Genomic DNA, 15,761 nt, shown 5'->3' with positions numbered 1-15,761 from the left:
ATTTTTTGTTTTGAGATTGGTTGTGTTTTCACTTCAATGTCGTGGACCACGATTGACGGACCGACCGACCAACTAAACCAATGATCATCATTCTCACCTTGTTCTGAATATATAAAGTAAATGAATGAATTGTCCTAGCCCCGTCGTCGTCGTCTTCGACGATGGCCAAAATGTAGCCGAATGGCTATTGATGGTAATGCCACCACCACCAGTACACATTATCGTCCAAAAAAACAGACACCACATTCCAATTTTTTCTGTTTGTTTGTTGTCCACGATACCCATCCATCCATCCATACATCTGATCTGATCTGATCTATCCTCAATCTACCATAAGGTTATTATCATCATTTCTTTTTCGTAGGCTTTTTTTATCGCTTCTTTTTCTTCTTCTTCTACGTCTTCTTCGTTTTTCTTTATCATCATCCAATGTCCATTCACCTTTTTTCTTTTCATTTTACATTTCTTTACCTACCTTTCTCCCTTTATCATTTACCTATTTGATATCTTTCATCATTCAATGCTAATTGCTGTTGTGTGTGTGTTTGTGTATTGACTGACTGTACATATGTAGTAGAATTCTTCTGTTATTAACATGTTTTTCATTTCATTTCGTTTCGTTTTTCTTTTTTTTGGTTACCTGGATGATGATGATAATGTAAAACCCTCATAGTACATAATGGTCCAAGGTAAAATTGAAGTGAAAAAAAAATTTGCCAATAACAAAACAATCACTGTTTTTTTCTCTCTGTGTTAAAAATTTTACCTTGTACAACATGGTCAAACAAACAAAAAAAGCACTATCATCATAATCGACGACGACGACCATGTTACTTCGAAGTTTCTTTGCAGTTGGAGTTTTCTTTGCTCTTCATTTTAATGGCCTGTCTGGCTCCGAAACATTTTATGCAGGGGTAGAAATGTATAGCGTGCTTCAGATTTTTCTATCGATCGATCGAATCGATCGATCGATTTACATTATTGTTGAAATTTTTTCTTCTTCTTCGGTTGGTCCTTGTAGTTTGTAAACCGAAAAAAAATTTACTGTCTGAATAACCAAACAACGAAAAACATTCAATTCAAACACACGCCAAACCTGTATACTATACTACGGCTATTACTACCTACTTTACTTTTTTTTGTTTGAATTATTCAAAAAAAAGTTGACAACAGATTGGGCAAAAGAAAGAAACAAATGTAAAGATTTTAATCAATCCGGATTTTCTAGGACCAATTTTTTTTTTTTGGTAATTTGAGATGTTTTTCGATTTCATTTTTCATTTCTTTCATCAATATTGTATGTGGGAAAATTCCATTAACCCCTTGGTATCCGATTCACACACTTACCAAACACCTACACCTATGCACACAGGAAATTGATAATATCAAACAAAAAAATTTTTCCCAAAATTAAATCAAGCGAATCATATATGATTTTTTTCCAGTGTAAAAAAAACAACATCATCAAATGACTAATTATGCACAAAACATACAAACTAATTATTATGATGATGATAATATTTAACAGGAAAAATTTCTCACCTTTAACTTTCATTACTTAATTTTAATTTCGAAATATACATTTTTCAACAACAACAAAATTCCACTTGTTCAACATTTTTTTTATTCATTCAAGTGGAATTCTCTCTTTCGTTCAATCACTTTATCTTTGTCTGTCTGCCTGACTGCCTTATGATAATCATTATCAATGAAATTTAACCAGAAAAACAAACACAAACAAGCAACTATTTCAACAATTCAAGGCTCTAAAAGGTTTTTTTTCTCTTCTACTTTAAGATTGGTTATCTTTTTTTTATTGTTGAAATGGAAAGATCAAGAAGATCAAGATGTTTGTCAAAAAACGTCTAGCTAGCCAAAAGTTTTCTCATACCAGAAGAAAATCAATGGAAACAGAAAATGACTATCGGTTGTGACAAATAAAAAACATTTAGTTCTTCATTTCTGAATAATTTTTATTTAAATAACTTTAGTTTGTGTGGTTTTTCGGTGGTGGACAAAATTACATAGAGGGAGAGATAGAGAGAGATAGACTTTGGTTGATCAAGTCAACAGTTCTCTGTCTGATTAGTGATTTTGTTTAAAAATCATTTTAGATTCGTTCATTGTCTCTCTCACTGTGTGTTTATTCAAGACGAAGAATTTGTTTCTGTGTTTTTAAAACAAAACAAAGCCCAAGAACAACAACAAGAAGAAAATCAATGGCTAATCATATATATCAATGTGTGGCTTGAGGGTTTTTCTTTTTTTTCCACCAATGGTGGTGGTGGTAGTGTGTTAAAGGTTCCAACATAATCATCACCTACCAAACCCATCATCATCATCATTGACTGCCAACCACTATGGTCTATTTTTTTTTGTTTCTGAAGAAGAAAAAACAAAAATCATTTGTTGAACAACAAGGTCATTTGATTTGAAAAGTGAAAAGTTTCTTTTTTTTTTTTGAATATTCAATGAAAATTACAATTTCTTTCATCGAACCTCGAATCGAATCGAGCCTTTTTTCTTTTTCTTCTTCTTCAGCCAAAAAAAAATTATCGATTTTAGAATGAAAAAAACTGGGAAAAAAATTCTTCAAATGTCTAATGGACCGTAGCGTTTTACGCACCATAGTGAGATAATAATAATAATAATACACCTTACCTGTGGCCAAACAAACAATGACACACAAAGTGAAGCAAAACAAAGTTTCAAATAAGAAAGTTTCAATCAAATTGAATGAAAGATTTGAATTTTATGAAACAGAATCAGATTTTTTTCTTTCTTTTTTCTTCTTGAATATCTTTACCGGGCAGAAACCTTGAACTTGTGAAACATTTATTTTGACTTTCTGGTTTGATAAAGTTTATCATTAAATTAATTGGAAAATTTCTTTCATATCAATCGAGAATTTGCGAAGGAGTTTAAAACTTAAAAATTTAAATTTAAAATTTTGCCAAGTTCAATTCCATTCAATTCAATGTGTGTGTTATCGGTAAGAAAATCATTGCCAAGAAAAAGAAACTTGAAAGAATTTGCAATAATCTTATCTTTTTTTGAATCCTTAATTTCGGTATGGATTTCCATCATCAGCCAAATGTATATTGATCGCACACACACACACACTTTTGGTCGGAAAACAACAAAAAAACTTAAATTTTCTAAAAAAAACCGGCCAAAAAGACGATGCTAACCTTTTTCTTTTGGCATCCATAATCATCATTAGGATTTTGTTTGAAATCAAAAAAAAACTTATCTTCAAAAAAGAGTGAATGAACTTTTTGGTAATTATATAAAACATTATCATTTGAATTAGGACGATTAGGATGATGACAATCATTTTAAGCTTTTTTTGAATTTTGTAATTAACCAGAATTTTAGCTAGAGAAAAAAATGGCTAAATTAAGTTTTTTAAACATTTTTCTTTTCGCTTCAAAACAAACCATTTAAATACCTGTCGTCGTAGTTGTTTGCTTTGTTTTAATTGTTTATCATTAAGATTTCAACAACCAAAGAAAAAAAAACCATCAAAGGTTATCTATAGGATTACAAAAGAGTAAATATTGACTAAACATTCATTCATTCATTCAATAATCCAATTAATTGAATCAAATTATCTTTTTTAATGATTAATTTCATCGTCGTCTTGGTCATCTGTAAATCCCTAACTGATTGATTTGTTATGGCGAAAACCAGAAAAAACTTTTTCTTTGGAAGATTTTCTTTTTGGTGAGAATCGAGCTTTATTTTGCTGTTTTGTTGTTGCTTCAAAACAACAACAAGAATAATGTTTTTTTCTCACCTTTTTTCACAACAACAAAGATGTTGTTGTTGTTTTCATCATCATGATCATCGTGGAAACAATTTCTGTTTTGTTTTGTTTCGAAATGATCCTTTTTTAATGATGAAAATATCGTGTGAAAGGTCAAAGTTTTTGTTTTCTTCGGTTGTCATGTCTATGATGATGATTGTTGGTTTCTTATTTTTTTTTGGGTCCATAAAATTATCAAAAGAATGTCAAAGTTTTTTGGTCAGAAGAAGAAAAATGAATGAATTCAACATAGTCATTTTTATTTTGACATAAAGAATGTGACATTTAAAAAATGAAAATGACTAATGATTCTTCAGAATGACAAAAAAAACTTTACTCGAATGTTTTTTTCCTTGGAAAATTGTTTACCTACTGGACTACATCATCAATGGCTACCTGAATGATGATGATGATTTTCATATTTTATCACGATAAAATCATCATTCAGATAAACATCGAATCGACCAGACAGACCACCATCATTGATCATTCAATGGATTCTTTGACTTTGTTTTCTTTTTCTCGGTTTTTCTCTATGATTAAGCTATGGAAGAAAATGAAAATGTCTAAAATCGATAAAAAAAACATATTTTTTCGCATCAATCAATCAATCCATTTATTTTGTTGAAAACAATAGTCGTTTCTTATTGTTTGTTTCCTGTTTTCTTTCTTTTCTTGTCATCAATCATATCAAAAAAAAGGTGAAAGTGATTTTCTGGTTGAAAAAAATAACATTTTTCTTTCTCGGTTAGAAACATCACTGATCTTATGTAATCGGCATCCGAGAGTAGATAGTGAGGGAAAAAACTTTTCAAAAACAGGAATGATGATTTGAATGTGTCTAAACATTGTGAAACGTGAAAAAGAAAGAAAGAAATCCCAAAAGAAGCAGATTATCATCATCGTGGTTGAGGGTGAAGATTGTTTGGTATGTTAATTGTTGTTTGTTGTTTTAGCTCCCCCCTCTCTTCAGAAAAAAAATAGTTATCATTAACATCATCATCATCATCGTGAATGATATCTTGTTTTATTTTCGGTTGTTGTTTTTATTTTAGTCGTTTTGTTTGATGATTGGTAATAATAATGATGATCATCATCATCATCATGGTCATCATGCTGTGAGAAATCAGACTTTGTTTTAGTTATCAAGATTTGTTGAAAAGTTATTTTTGTTTTTTTTCCTTCCTTCATCATCATCATTATTATCCAGCAGGATAGAATAAACATTGGTCGAGTTGTCGAGTCGCTAATCGAATCAAAAAATAACCCAAACTTTTTTTCTGATTCAATTTTTGCCATTGATTTTTTTCCACACAAAAAAAAAAAATCAAAATTAGATCACATCCTATACATCCTGATGATGTAAACGAAAGAATTTTTTTCTTATCACGATTTTAGCTTCTGTTTTTCATTTCATTTCATTATCATTACAAAAATCATTTTTTGCAAAAAAAACACGTACAAGTGTATAGTGTACGTGTTTTTTTGGCAAAGAAAATCTTGTAATTTTTTTTATTACATGATTTTTTTCGTTAACGGAAATAATTTTTCCGAAAAAAAATTCATGATGTCAAGGTCTAATGATTTGATCATCATTATCATCATCAAGTTTCTCAAATTTCACAAACAACGATATGGATTATTATTATTATTATCAATAATAACATTATGGCCAGACTGACTTGCAATAATAATAAAAAAAACATAATGATGAAATAAGAAAATCCCCCGAGAAAAACACACATTCAAAAGGTAAAAGATCATCATTATCATCTTCATCTTCATCGACGAATCGTTATATAAAAAAAGATCATTTCAAATCGAATAATATCATTATCAATGGCAATGGCAATATATATTTTCTGAAGGAGGGTTTGTTGGAAAAAAAAAATGTTTTTTTCCATAATGATTATCATCTTACTTATAGCACATTTTCTCAAATATTATACAGATCGAAAACGACTCGAACATTCTTTTTTTTCATTTTATTTTCACCTGATGATGACTTTAAAATCGTAATGATATGATTCAATGTTCATTTCTTCATTTCTTCGTTTCGTTTCGTTTACGATTCAAATTCGTGTTTCTTTTCTTTCTTTGTAGTTATCATTATTATCATTATTATTATTGTTGTTTTGGTTGTTGTTGTTGTTGTTGATATTGGTAATATGAGAATTCATTTTGGGTTCGATGTTCTTATTTGATTGCTTTGCTTTCTCATGCAATTTTGCAAAAGTCAAGATAACCAAGAAACGACTTTAAATTTACTTTACTATAAAAGGTATATTCATACAGAATCTTTTCTTTAACAAAGATTTCAATACGAGCAAGATCGGTCAATGTTATTACCTTTCTACCATCATCATCATCATCTTGAAGCAAACATACAGCAATAGTAAGACTTTTTGGTTTGGTTGATCACCACAAACCTATCATTATTTTCCTATTATTATCTATCATAGCGAAGAGTAGCATTGGTCGTTTTGAACATTTTTTTCGTTTCTGGTTCGGTCATTGGCAATAGTAAAAAAAGATAAGGAAAGAAAGCGAGAAAAACATACAAACAAAAAAATTCAAGGCTAAAAATATTTGATGATTCACAAATGAAATTGGATCATCAAGAGAAAATCCATTTATGAAAATTTCCCGAAAAATATGATTTTAGCAACAACTCAGGAAAATGTTTCCAGAATTTGTTTCGTTTTCCTGTTTTTATTGTTTATGTTTTTTCGAATGTTTTTTTTGTTTTGTTTCCTGAATCAATGATGATAATGATGATTGAGTGAAGACACAATGATGATGATGATCTACCATTATCAACAATTCCGAACGAACCTTGTAGATTTTCTTCATTTTTTTCAATTCATTATCGAAAGAATAATAAAAGAAGAAAGAAAATTCCTATCAAGTATCATCATCACGGACAAAGACAACGACAAAACAAAAATGACAAAGATAATGATGATAGTAGTAGGGTGGTGGTAAAACACGAAAATGAAATTTAAATCAAAGAAAAAATTAGTCAAAATAATAATGTAATAGTCACGCAAAAAATCCATCATTATCATCATCATCTTTTTTGTTGTTGTTGTTCCTGAAAACATATCCATCAAACATGATAATCAATCTTTTTTTCATAGAAAAATTTATATTCATAATCTTTTTTACAAACAACAACAAAAAACATTCACTTTTCCTTATAAAAATCAATTGTTTTTTTCCATCAATGAATTTCATCAACTCTCACTAAATTCATCATTGAATTGTCAACCCCTGCTTTCAATGTCATTTTGAAAGCAGGAAGTATGAATTTTTCAATTTTTTTGTGGTTAAAATTATCTTCAAAACAACCTTTTAAATCAATCAACAACTTTTGTCATGTCCAGAAACTAACTTTTATCAAGCTGACCATCATCAATTTTCAAATGTTTTCAATCATCAAATCATAGATTTATTTGATTCGGAATTCCGATGATAATGTGTTGATGTATTGTGTGGTTGAAATCAATTATGATTGATTCATCATCTTCATTTTTTTTTGATTGAATTGAATGATGAATGAATGATGTCTGTCAATTATGATTACAAACATTCAACATCATTAGCATCAAATTAAAAAATTCCTATTGAGGTAGGGACAGGTTTGATGAATGAATGAATGATTGCAATGACAAACTGAAATCCTTTTTTTTTTCTTTACGGCAGGGCTAAATTGTAAAAAAAAAAAAGATAAAATGGAAACGGATAACTTTTTTTTTGAAAAATCTTTATTGTTTTCGAAGTAAAATCTTTGAATTATTATTGCTCGAAAAAGCTTTATAGTCATGATTATTATTTAGATAAAGATGATGATGATTACTGGCTGGCTAAATATAAAGTAAAGTATACATAAATTCAACAACAAGAAGAAAACAGATATTCTTTGCCAAATATATGTGAAAAAATATATATATGAAACATGAGAATGTTGATGATGATGATTACATCATAAAACGAAACGAAATATAAAAGTCCATTTTCATATTTTGATATGGAAACACAACCAAACAACCAAAATGAAGAAAAAATCGTCACAATAATAATAATAAAATATGAAATGATTATTGTTGATGATAACAGGAAAAAAAAGAATGAAAACACAATGCTTAAATGGACATGCAAAAAAAGGTAAATATTAAAAAAAATTGGTAGCTATAACAAATAAACAAATTTTTATTATTTTGATTTTCTTGTTTAGTCTCATTTCATCATCATCATCATGAAACCCATCATCATGATGAATCCATATAGTTCATTGAAATGAACTTTTGACATATCATCATCATCATTGAACAAAAAACAAAAACATAAACATTATCCAATGAAAGAAGACGAAGAATTATTATTTGTTTATATGAATGATAATCACATAATTTTTTGATTTGGTTCTAATTTTTGGCAAAAAAAAAACATTGATCAAACTAAAACAACAACGAATTGATGAAAGGTCGAAAATTTTTGTTTATAGATCGTGTGTGGGCCCAATGATGATCATCATCATTGTGTATCGAATCGGTCAATTTTCATCATCAACATTCACATTGATTCTTTGTTACCTAGACGATTGGAAAAAAAATTTTTCCCAAAACAATAATCATCGATAGACAAGAAAGGTTTGAACACAATTGAAAATAATAAAAATCTAAAATAAAATAGCGTGTCTGCATCAGCATTTGTTATCGGAATTATTCAGGTTATCTTTGTCTTGGAATGCAGAATGACCAATCAACCAACCAACCGACAACAACAACCTGTGAGAATTCATAAAAGAAGACGAAAAATTTTTTTGAAAAAAATCATAAAATCAGTTGCATAACATGGATTTTTTGTTTTTCGTGCAAAAATGTGTGTGTCTATGGTTGGATAATATTTCTTTTCATTTATTTTATGATGCCATATTTCATATTTTACCTGTTACCTGTTGGTTATTATTATCATTGTTTTTTTACAGACATTATTATGATGATGATTATTATCTTATTTTTCAGATGTTATGGAAACAACTACGAAAAAAGCTGAAGGCAAACGAACCCATCATGTTTTTTTTTCATTCAATGGTATCATATTTATGATTTTTTAAAAAACGAACGAACAACGAAAAATAATGCCACTGTGTCTGTGTTTTGGATGTTGCTACTGAATTTTCCAAGTTATTTTTGCCTTGGCACAAATGATCATTTATAACTGATCAATTTGATTTGTTGCTGGTTTGTTTTTGGCTTGTTTCTGCGTTTTAATAGTGTCCGATTCTAAATGTTTGATATGATTAGTTGATGATGGATTTTACCCCGAAAAAAACGAAAAACATCAACAAAAAGTTTGACCCAAAAGATCAAAAACACAAACCACCTGTGTTTGTGTTTTCCAGTCAAACAACGAGACAAAAAAAATAACCACAGTAAAGTGGATCTTGAAAACATTCACAAAGTGAATGGTAAAAGTCTGGAAAGTGTTTTACTTTGCTTTTTTGGCTTTCAAGTGTTTTGACAAACATTAATAGTCAATTTATAAATGATGATTTTTTTCCCATAAATATCGATAAACGATTAGAAAGTTAAAACAGCAGTAGAAACAAAAAAGCCAATTATAATAATAAGTTCCGATTTGGAAAAAGTTCAATGTTAAAAATGGCACTTGAAATATTTTCATTTTTTCCTGGGTTTCACTTTGGATAACACTTGACAAACCAAACAACAACAACGAAAACGAAAATTCGCCCTGGCAAAACAAACGGAAATTGTGATGAAATCAATTTTTTGCTTTGTGGATCATCGAACGTTTTTTTCTGTCCGACCTTGAATTCTTTGAAGTTCGTTGTTTTACTTTTTGAATATAAATGAAAATAATCAAGATTTTCCCAATGATGATGATGATGATGAGTTTGCTTAAAATCAAAAAAGAAAAAAGCCACACCTGTACATATGATGAACTCAAAGAGAAAATGAAAGAAATTATTCGCGATAACCATATGATGATGATGATATTGCAAATTAAAATTCAATTTGTCTTCATTATCATCGTTGCAAACCAAAAAATGCGAAAAAAAGTTTTCCATCCAAAAAAATGTATATTGGAAATGAGAAAATGAAAAAATTCAAATTAGATCATCGAAGGAAAATTCTTGTTGTTGTTTTGGTTTCGGTCGGTCAAGAAACTAGAAAATGATTTTTTTCGCCTGACCACACATAGATAGGTAAGTAGGTGTGTGTAATGCTGATGATAAATTGATTTTGGTGTAGGCGTACTAATCATCATCATTGAATTGATGCTTTGATGATAATCAAAGTGAAACAAAACAAAACGAAGAACGAAAACCACTTAACGCTTTTTTTTGTCCTATTCTTTTCTTTTTTGTTTGTGAATTTTCACTTTTCACCGAAACCGACCAATTTTCTTTTACAAAAATTTTCCAACAAAAAAAAAAAAGAGTTTCAAGTGTCCATTATTCTCTCAGGGACTTTTCAAAACAGAAAAAAAAACTTTGATGGCGATCATTTTACCGGTGACGTTGTAAAAGAACAAGGGCAATAATGTGCCGACAAAGGCAGGTTTTATCATCTTTAAAATTCTCACCAATAAATGTAGTTTTTTTTTGGACAAACCAATATAGAAAAAGAAAGAACCCGATAAAACATGATGATAATGATGACCCAACGGCTCAATATGAATCTATTTTTTTTTCTTTTTTCGGTCTTTTGGTGTTTGTTTGTTCAACTTATTACACGGGTTATAACAACAATAAGTTGCTTGGGTTTTTTTAGAGTTGTTCATCATCATCATCATAATCAACAACAATCCATATGGGTACCAAAGTTTTTTTTAAAGAAGAAAAGAAAAATACTTTTAAGAAACTTGTTGACGACAATTTGTTCTTTGTTCTTTTTCCGTCATTATTATTACAACATAGTAAGTAAGTGTTTGTACATTTTCTTCTTCTTCTTGTTCATCATCTTGATGCCGATCACCTGATCAACCTGATTGACCTAATTTGTCGCAAAATTTCTATACAACCCTTTGATCTTTGTTTGTTTGTTTGTTTGTTTGTTTGTTTGCTTTGAATGGGGTAAATAAACAGTATCGTGAAAATCAATATCAAAATGTTTTATTTAAATAATCTAATGTTGACATCTTGATCTCTCTCTCTCTTTCCAAATGATGATTATCACATTTTTTCTGCATTATTCTTTGGGGAAAAAAAATTCCAATTTCAAAATGAGCAACCAGGCCAATAAATAAACGAAATTCCAAAGATTTGTCGATTGTGAATTTACATTTATTTCATTTCGTTTCAAAGACACTTGACTTTTGTGAAAATTTATTCCATTCCTTCAGGCATTTTCAATTCATCCCATCATATACCAGTCGCTACAGGGCCAAGTTTGTCTATGGTGGTCTTGTTTTTTATTTTATTTCAACAACAACAAAAACAAAAAAACAAGATTTGAATAACCCGAAAAGCACATTGATTTAAGATTTTTGTTTTTTCACTGGAAATATAAACGAATGTTGAACACAAAAATGCAAAATCAAAGAAGATTAAAACAATTAATGTATAATTAATTTATCTCGATTGATCGATCGATTATCGATCGAGAAACTAGAACAAAATTCAATATTAGCATTTCTTTCATTCGTTTGTTTTTAAAAATTTAAATTTAAATGGAATCGAAAACCACCACCAACCAAATGATCAAACAAATGTCATTATGAAATGAATTTTCATTTCCAACTTATAATTATGATTGAAATCCCCACATTTATCGACGATGATTGATTTGTATTTGAATGTTTTTTTTTTCGTTTCAAACTGAAACAGACACCTGTCGATCGCGGATCAATTTGCAAAAAACATTCATTTGATTTTTGTTTCGAAAATAAAAACAGGGTAACTTATCATCATTATCTTTTTTAGTGCTTGACCATCATCATCATCCGTTCATCATTATAGTTTTTCGTTTGCTTGGTTTGTTTGCTTGCTTGTTATTAGTGTTTTTTATTCGGTAATTTTCTTTATGATCTTACTTTTTCTTTGGATTGTTCGTCCATTTAATAGTAATCATTATCATCATCATCATCGTTGTTGAACGTATCATTAGCAGCTGTATTTTATAAACACAAAACAGCAGGGTTCTCTGAAGATTTTCTTTTTTTCAAATAACCAGGATGTTCAACAATTAGTTTTTTTTTGAAAGAAAAAAAATTTCCAACTGAAACCCATACAGCCATCTATTATCAAAAAAGTTTAAATCATTTTGTCTATTTCGATTGATTAGATTCAACAATGTTTAAATAGTTTTATTGACCGTTTTGAATTTTTCATTTCACTCATCGTTTTTTTTCTATTGGTTTTTTTCTATTTTAAACAATTTTCAAAAAAAATCAAAATAATGTCTCAATCCCAAAGCCAAAAACAATCTTCACGATCATTTGTAAATGATGGAAAGCTTTGTACTTCTTCATTGACGATTACTAATACAACATGTTCATCAGATTCATCATGTAATAGCCATGAACAAACTGCCATACACAATCCGAAAGCTGATAATGATGTTTGTTCAACAAATAATGTGATGAAGAATTCTGATGAAGAAAAATCATCATCATCATCATTCAATCTTATAATAGATTTTCTCAAAAATATTCAATTGAAATCATTGATCTATGAACAAGATTTAAAATCAATCGAAAATCTTGATTTTAATTTTGGTGATCTTTTGAAACAAACAACAATACTCGATTATGAAGATGATGATGTTCATGTATCAAAAATGATAGCTAAAGCTCGTGAATCAATGAAAAATTTATCAATATTATCTACACTTGAATATCAAAATTTTATTAAACAAAGTAAATATTATGAAGAATTTATCGAAAAATGGACCGAATTTATTGATGATTCAATTCATAATTTAAAACAAAACGATTTTCTGAATGATAAATATTAAACAGAAAAATATCTATTTCAAAGCTTAAATAATAAAAAATAAAATGAAATAATTGATCTTTGATTAACATTAGCTTTAAAAATTTTGTTTCAGAATCAGATTTTTTTTCGAGCATACGTCTTTTGTTTGCGGATCCGACTCACATGATGATGTCTGTTTTTTTCTTTTTGCTTTTTTAATAATTTTTGTAAATCAAATCAACTGGATTATCCTTTTTAATTTTCTTCCAGATTGATTGATTAATCGCTCAAAATGTTTGTCCAAATCTAAAAAATCGATGATAATAAAAATAACTTTTTGCTGTATAAATTTTTTGTTTTAAATTTCGATTCGAAAATGATGTTGCCATCATCAACGATCAATAAACGACAACGAAAATCCAAAAATCAACCACCACCACCGAAAATATTGGAAAAACTGAAACGAAATTATCATCAAAATTATCATGAATCACCATCATCATCATCATCGGCTACAAATACAAAGAAATCATCATTATTATCATCATTATTGATTCCTATACTAATATTCATTCTAAGTGTTGGTATTGGTTTTTTTGGTTTTTCATTATTCATCATTTCATCCGATAAACAATTAACATTTATTCCATTCGGTCCTAATCAAACATTTCCAATCTATGATATATTTCAATCATCATCACCATCACAACCATATTGGAGTAGTTTAAATCCGGGACATTATTTTGCTCTACAATCATCGAAACCAAATTCAACATTAATTAGTTTTATGTGGTTTCGACAGAAACTTAATCAAAATGATGGTGGCCTTTCCATTCGACATCTTTGCCGACAAGATGATCAACTTGATACATATTATTGGAATTATAATGATTTACATAATTTTGGTCATCAAACTTTAATCGATAAAAATCTACATATAAATACTAGTTTCATTCGATTAACCAATAATGATGATGATGATGATAATGATGTTACTCTTATTTCACGAATTTCAATTATCGATATGTTTCGTACAAACGAATTGAATTCCATTATTTTATATGTGGCTGCCGAAAATCATAATGATAATCTAACATTATTTCAAGATGATAATAAACGTATTTGGATCAAAGTAGAAAGTCAACAATCAGGAAATTATCATGTAAATTTTCAAATCAATAAAGGTGATCAAGTTTTACAAAGTTTCCTTACGACAAATTCAACATTAGATCGTTTGGAACAAACATTGAAATCACATTTATTTTTCTACAAACATGAAGGTCGTACCTTGTTTGTTATTTCTAATTCGGAGCAGGAAAATCTGTATCGATCAAATTTTATTGCATATCAAGTGATTTTCAATCAATCAATCGAAATTGATATATCAATGTTTTTCAACGATGATACTTCAGCAGCAACAGCCAAAATGATGACCAAAGATGATTTTGATTATGATAAGGAAATGGAAAAACGTCAACAAAACTTTCGAGAAAATTTTGATCAAAAATTTAATCTCGGTCATAATTTTTCCGAAGAAAAAATTCAATTCGCTCGAACAATATTGAGTAATGCAATCGGTAGTATTGGCTATTATTATGGATATTCGTTAGTCGATTCAGAACAATTACCTATAGCTCGTCCTTATGGACCGATTCAATTGTTGGCTGTTGCACCTTCTAGATCGGTATTTCCACGCGGTTTTCTTTGGGATGAAGGATTTCAACAATTATTGATTAGTCGTTGGGATCCAAAACTTTCGATGGCAATCATAAAAAGTTGGTTTTCATTGATGAATGAAAACGGTTGGATACCACGTGAAGTAATACTTGGTGATGAAGCAAAATCACGTGTGCCAAATGAATTTCTTGTTCAACATTCTTCCAATGCAAATCCACCATCATTATTGTTTTCCATTGAATCATTAATTGATAGGAAACAATTTGATCGTGATTGGCTTAAAGAAATTTATCCACGATTATCTCGTTGGTATCAATGGTTTAATACAACTCAAACTGGTCCGTCTAAATTTCCATTCACATTTCGATGGCGTGGTCGAAATTCAACAACAACATTCGAATTAAATCCAAAAACATTGGCTTCCGGTTTGGATGATTATCCTCGTGCTACACATCCAAATGATGATGAAATACATTTAGATCTTCGTTGTTGGATGGCATTAGCTTCACGATTAATGTCAAAAATTAGTAAAGTACTTGAAATTGATGATAAATATGAAGAATATTATCAAATTCTTAGTGATAATTATTTACTTGAAGAATTACATTGGTCAAATGAATATCAAATGTTTTGTGATAAAGGATTACATTCGACTAATGTTAGCCTTAAAAAATTTCATCGTGATGATCATTATTGGATTGAACGTGTAGTACATACATCACCACAATATGATTGTGTAGGCGAATTTGGTTACATAAGTCTTTTTCCATTCATAATGACATTACTTCAACCGGATAATCCAAAATTAGAAACAATACTATCGAATATAGAAAATCCGGAAATTCTTTGGACACCATATGGATTACGATCATTATCACGGAATAGTTCATATTATAAAAAATATAACACTGAACATGATCCACCATATTGGCGTGGAACAATATGGATCAATATGAATTATTTAGTGTTAAAAGCATTAACACATTATTCAAAAATATCTGGACCATATCAAATTAAAGCTCAACAAATACATTTACGTTTGAAAGAGAATCTAGTCCAGGCTATACATACAGAATTTATACGTACGGGTTATGTTTGGGAACAATATCAAGATGATAATGGTTATGGACGTGGTGCACATCCATTCACTGGTTGGACATCATTAATCGTATTGATTATGGCTGATGATTGATTCAGATTTTGAAGATCTCTCTCCCTCACTCTCTCTTTCCTTTTTTTTCTATAAAATTTCATTATTCCATTTCTGTGTTCCAAATATAGAAAAAAAAACCGGTTGCAATCATTGTTTGAGATAATAATAAAAATTTTTAT

At 29.2% G+C, this 15,761-nt stretch overlaps 1 protein-coding gene and 1 long non-coding RNA gene across 2 annotated transcripts; both read left to right on the top strand.

Annotated features, from left to right (window-relative positions):
* The first annotated feature begins 7,535 nt into the window (after positions 1–7,535).
* LOC142646232 (uncharacterized) lies at positions 7,536–8,823 on the top strand. The gene is made up of 3 exons (XR_012847205.1): positions 7,536–7,975; positions 8,046–8,460; positions 8,518–8,823. It is a non-coding gene; the product is annotated as an uncharacterized LOC142646232 (long non-coding RNA).
* Positions 8,824–12,956: 4,133 nt separating this feature from the next.
* GCS1 (mannosyl-oligosaccharide glucosidase) lies at positions 12,957–15,761 on the top strand. Its single transcript, XM_027339549.2, has one exon. The coding sequence runs from the start codon at positions 13,129–13,131 to the stop codon at positions 15,619–15,621; it is 2,493 nt and encodes an 830-aa protein (XP_027195350.2). The 5' UTR covers positions 12,957–13,128; the 3' UTR covers positions 15,622–15,761.

This window comes from Dermatophagoides pteronyssinus, unplaced genomic scaffold, assembly GCF_027571235.1.
Source record: "Dermatophagoides pteronyssinus isolate colony J.1.1.1.1 unplaced genomic scaffold, Derpt_VIB-CSIC_2022.12 sq0002, whole genome shotgun sequence".
NCBI classification, from domain to species: Eukaryota; Metazoa; Arthropoda; class Arachnida; order Sarcoptiformes; family Pyroglyphidae; genus Dermatophagoides; species Dermatophagoides pteronyssinus.
The sequence above is the reverse complement of the archived record's forward strand: the minus strand, read 5'-3'. Positions and strand labels throughout refer to the sequence as shown.

What these genes read in the sequence shown, in the direction of transcription:
- GCS1 (XM_027339549.2), top strand. Translation starts at nt 13,129, where the DNA reads ATGATGTTGCCATCATCAACGATCAATAAACGACAACGAAAATCCAAA.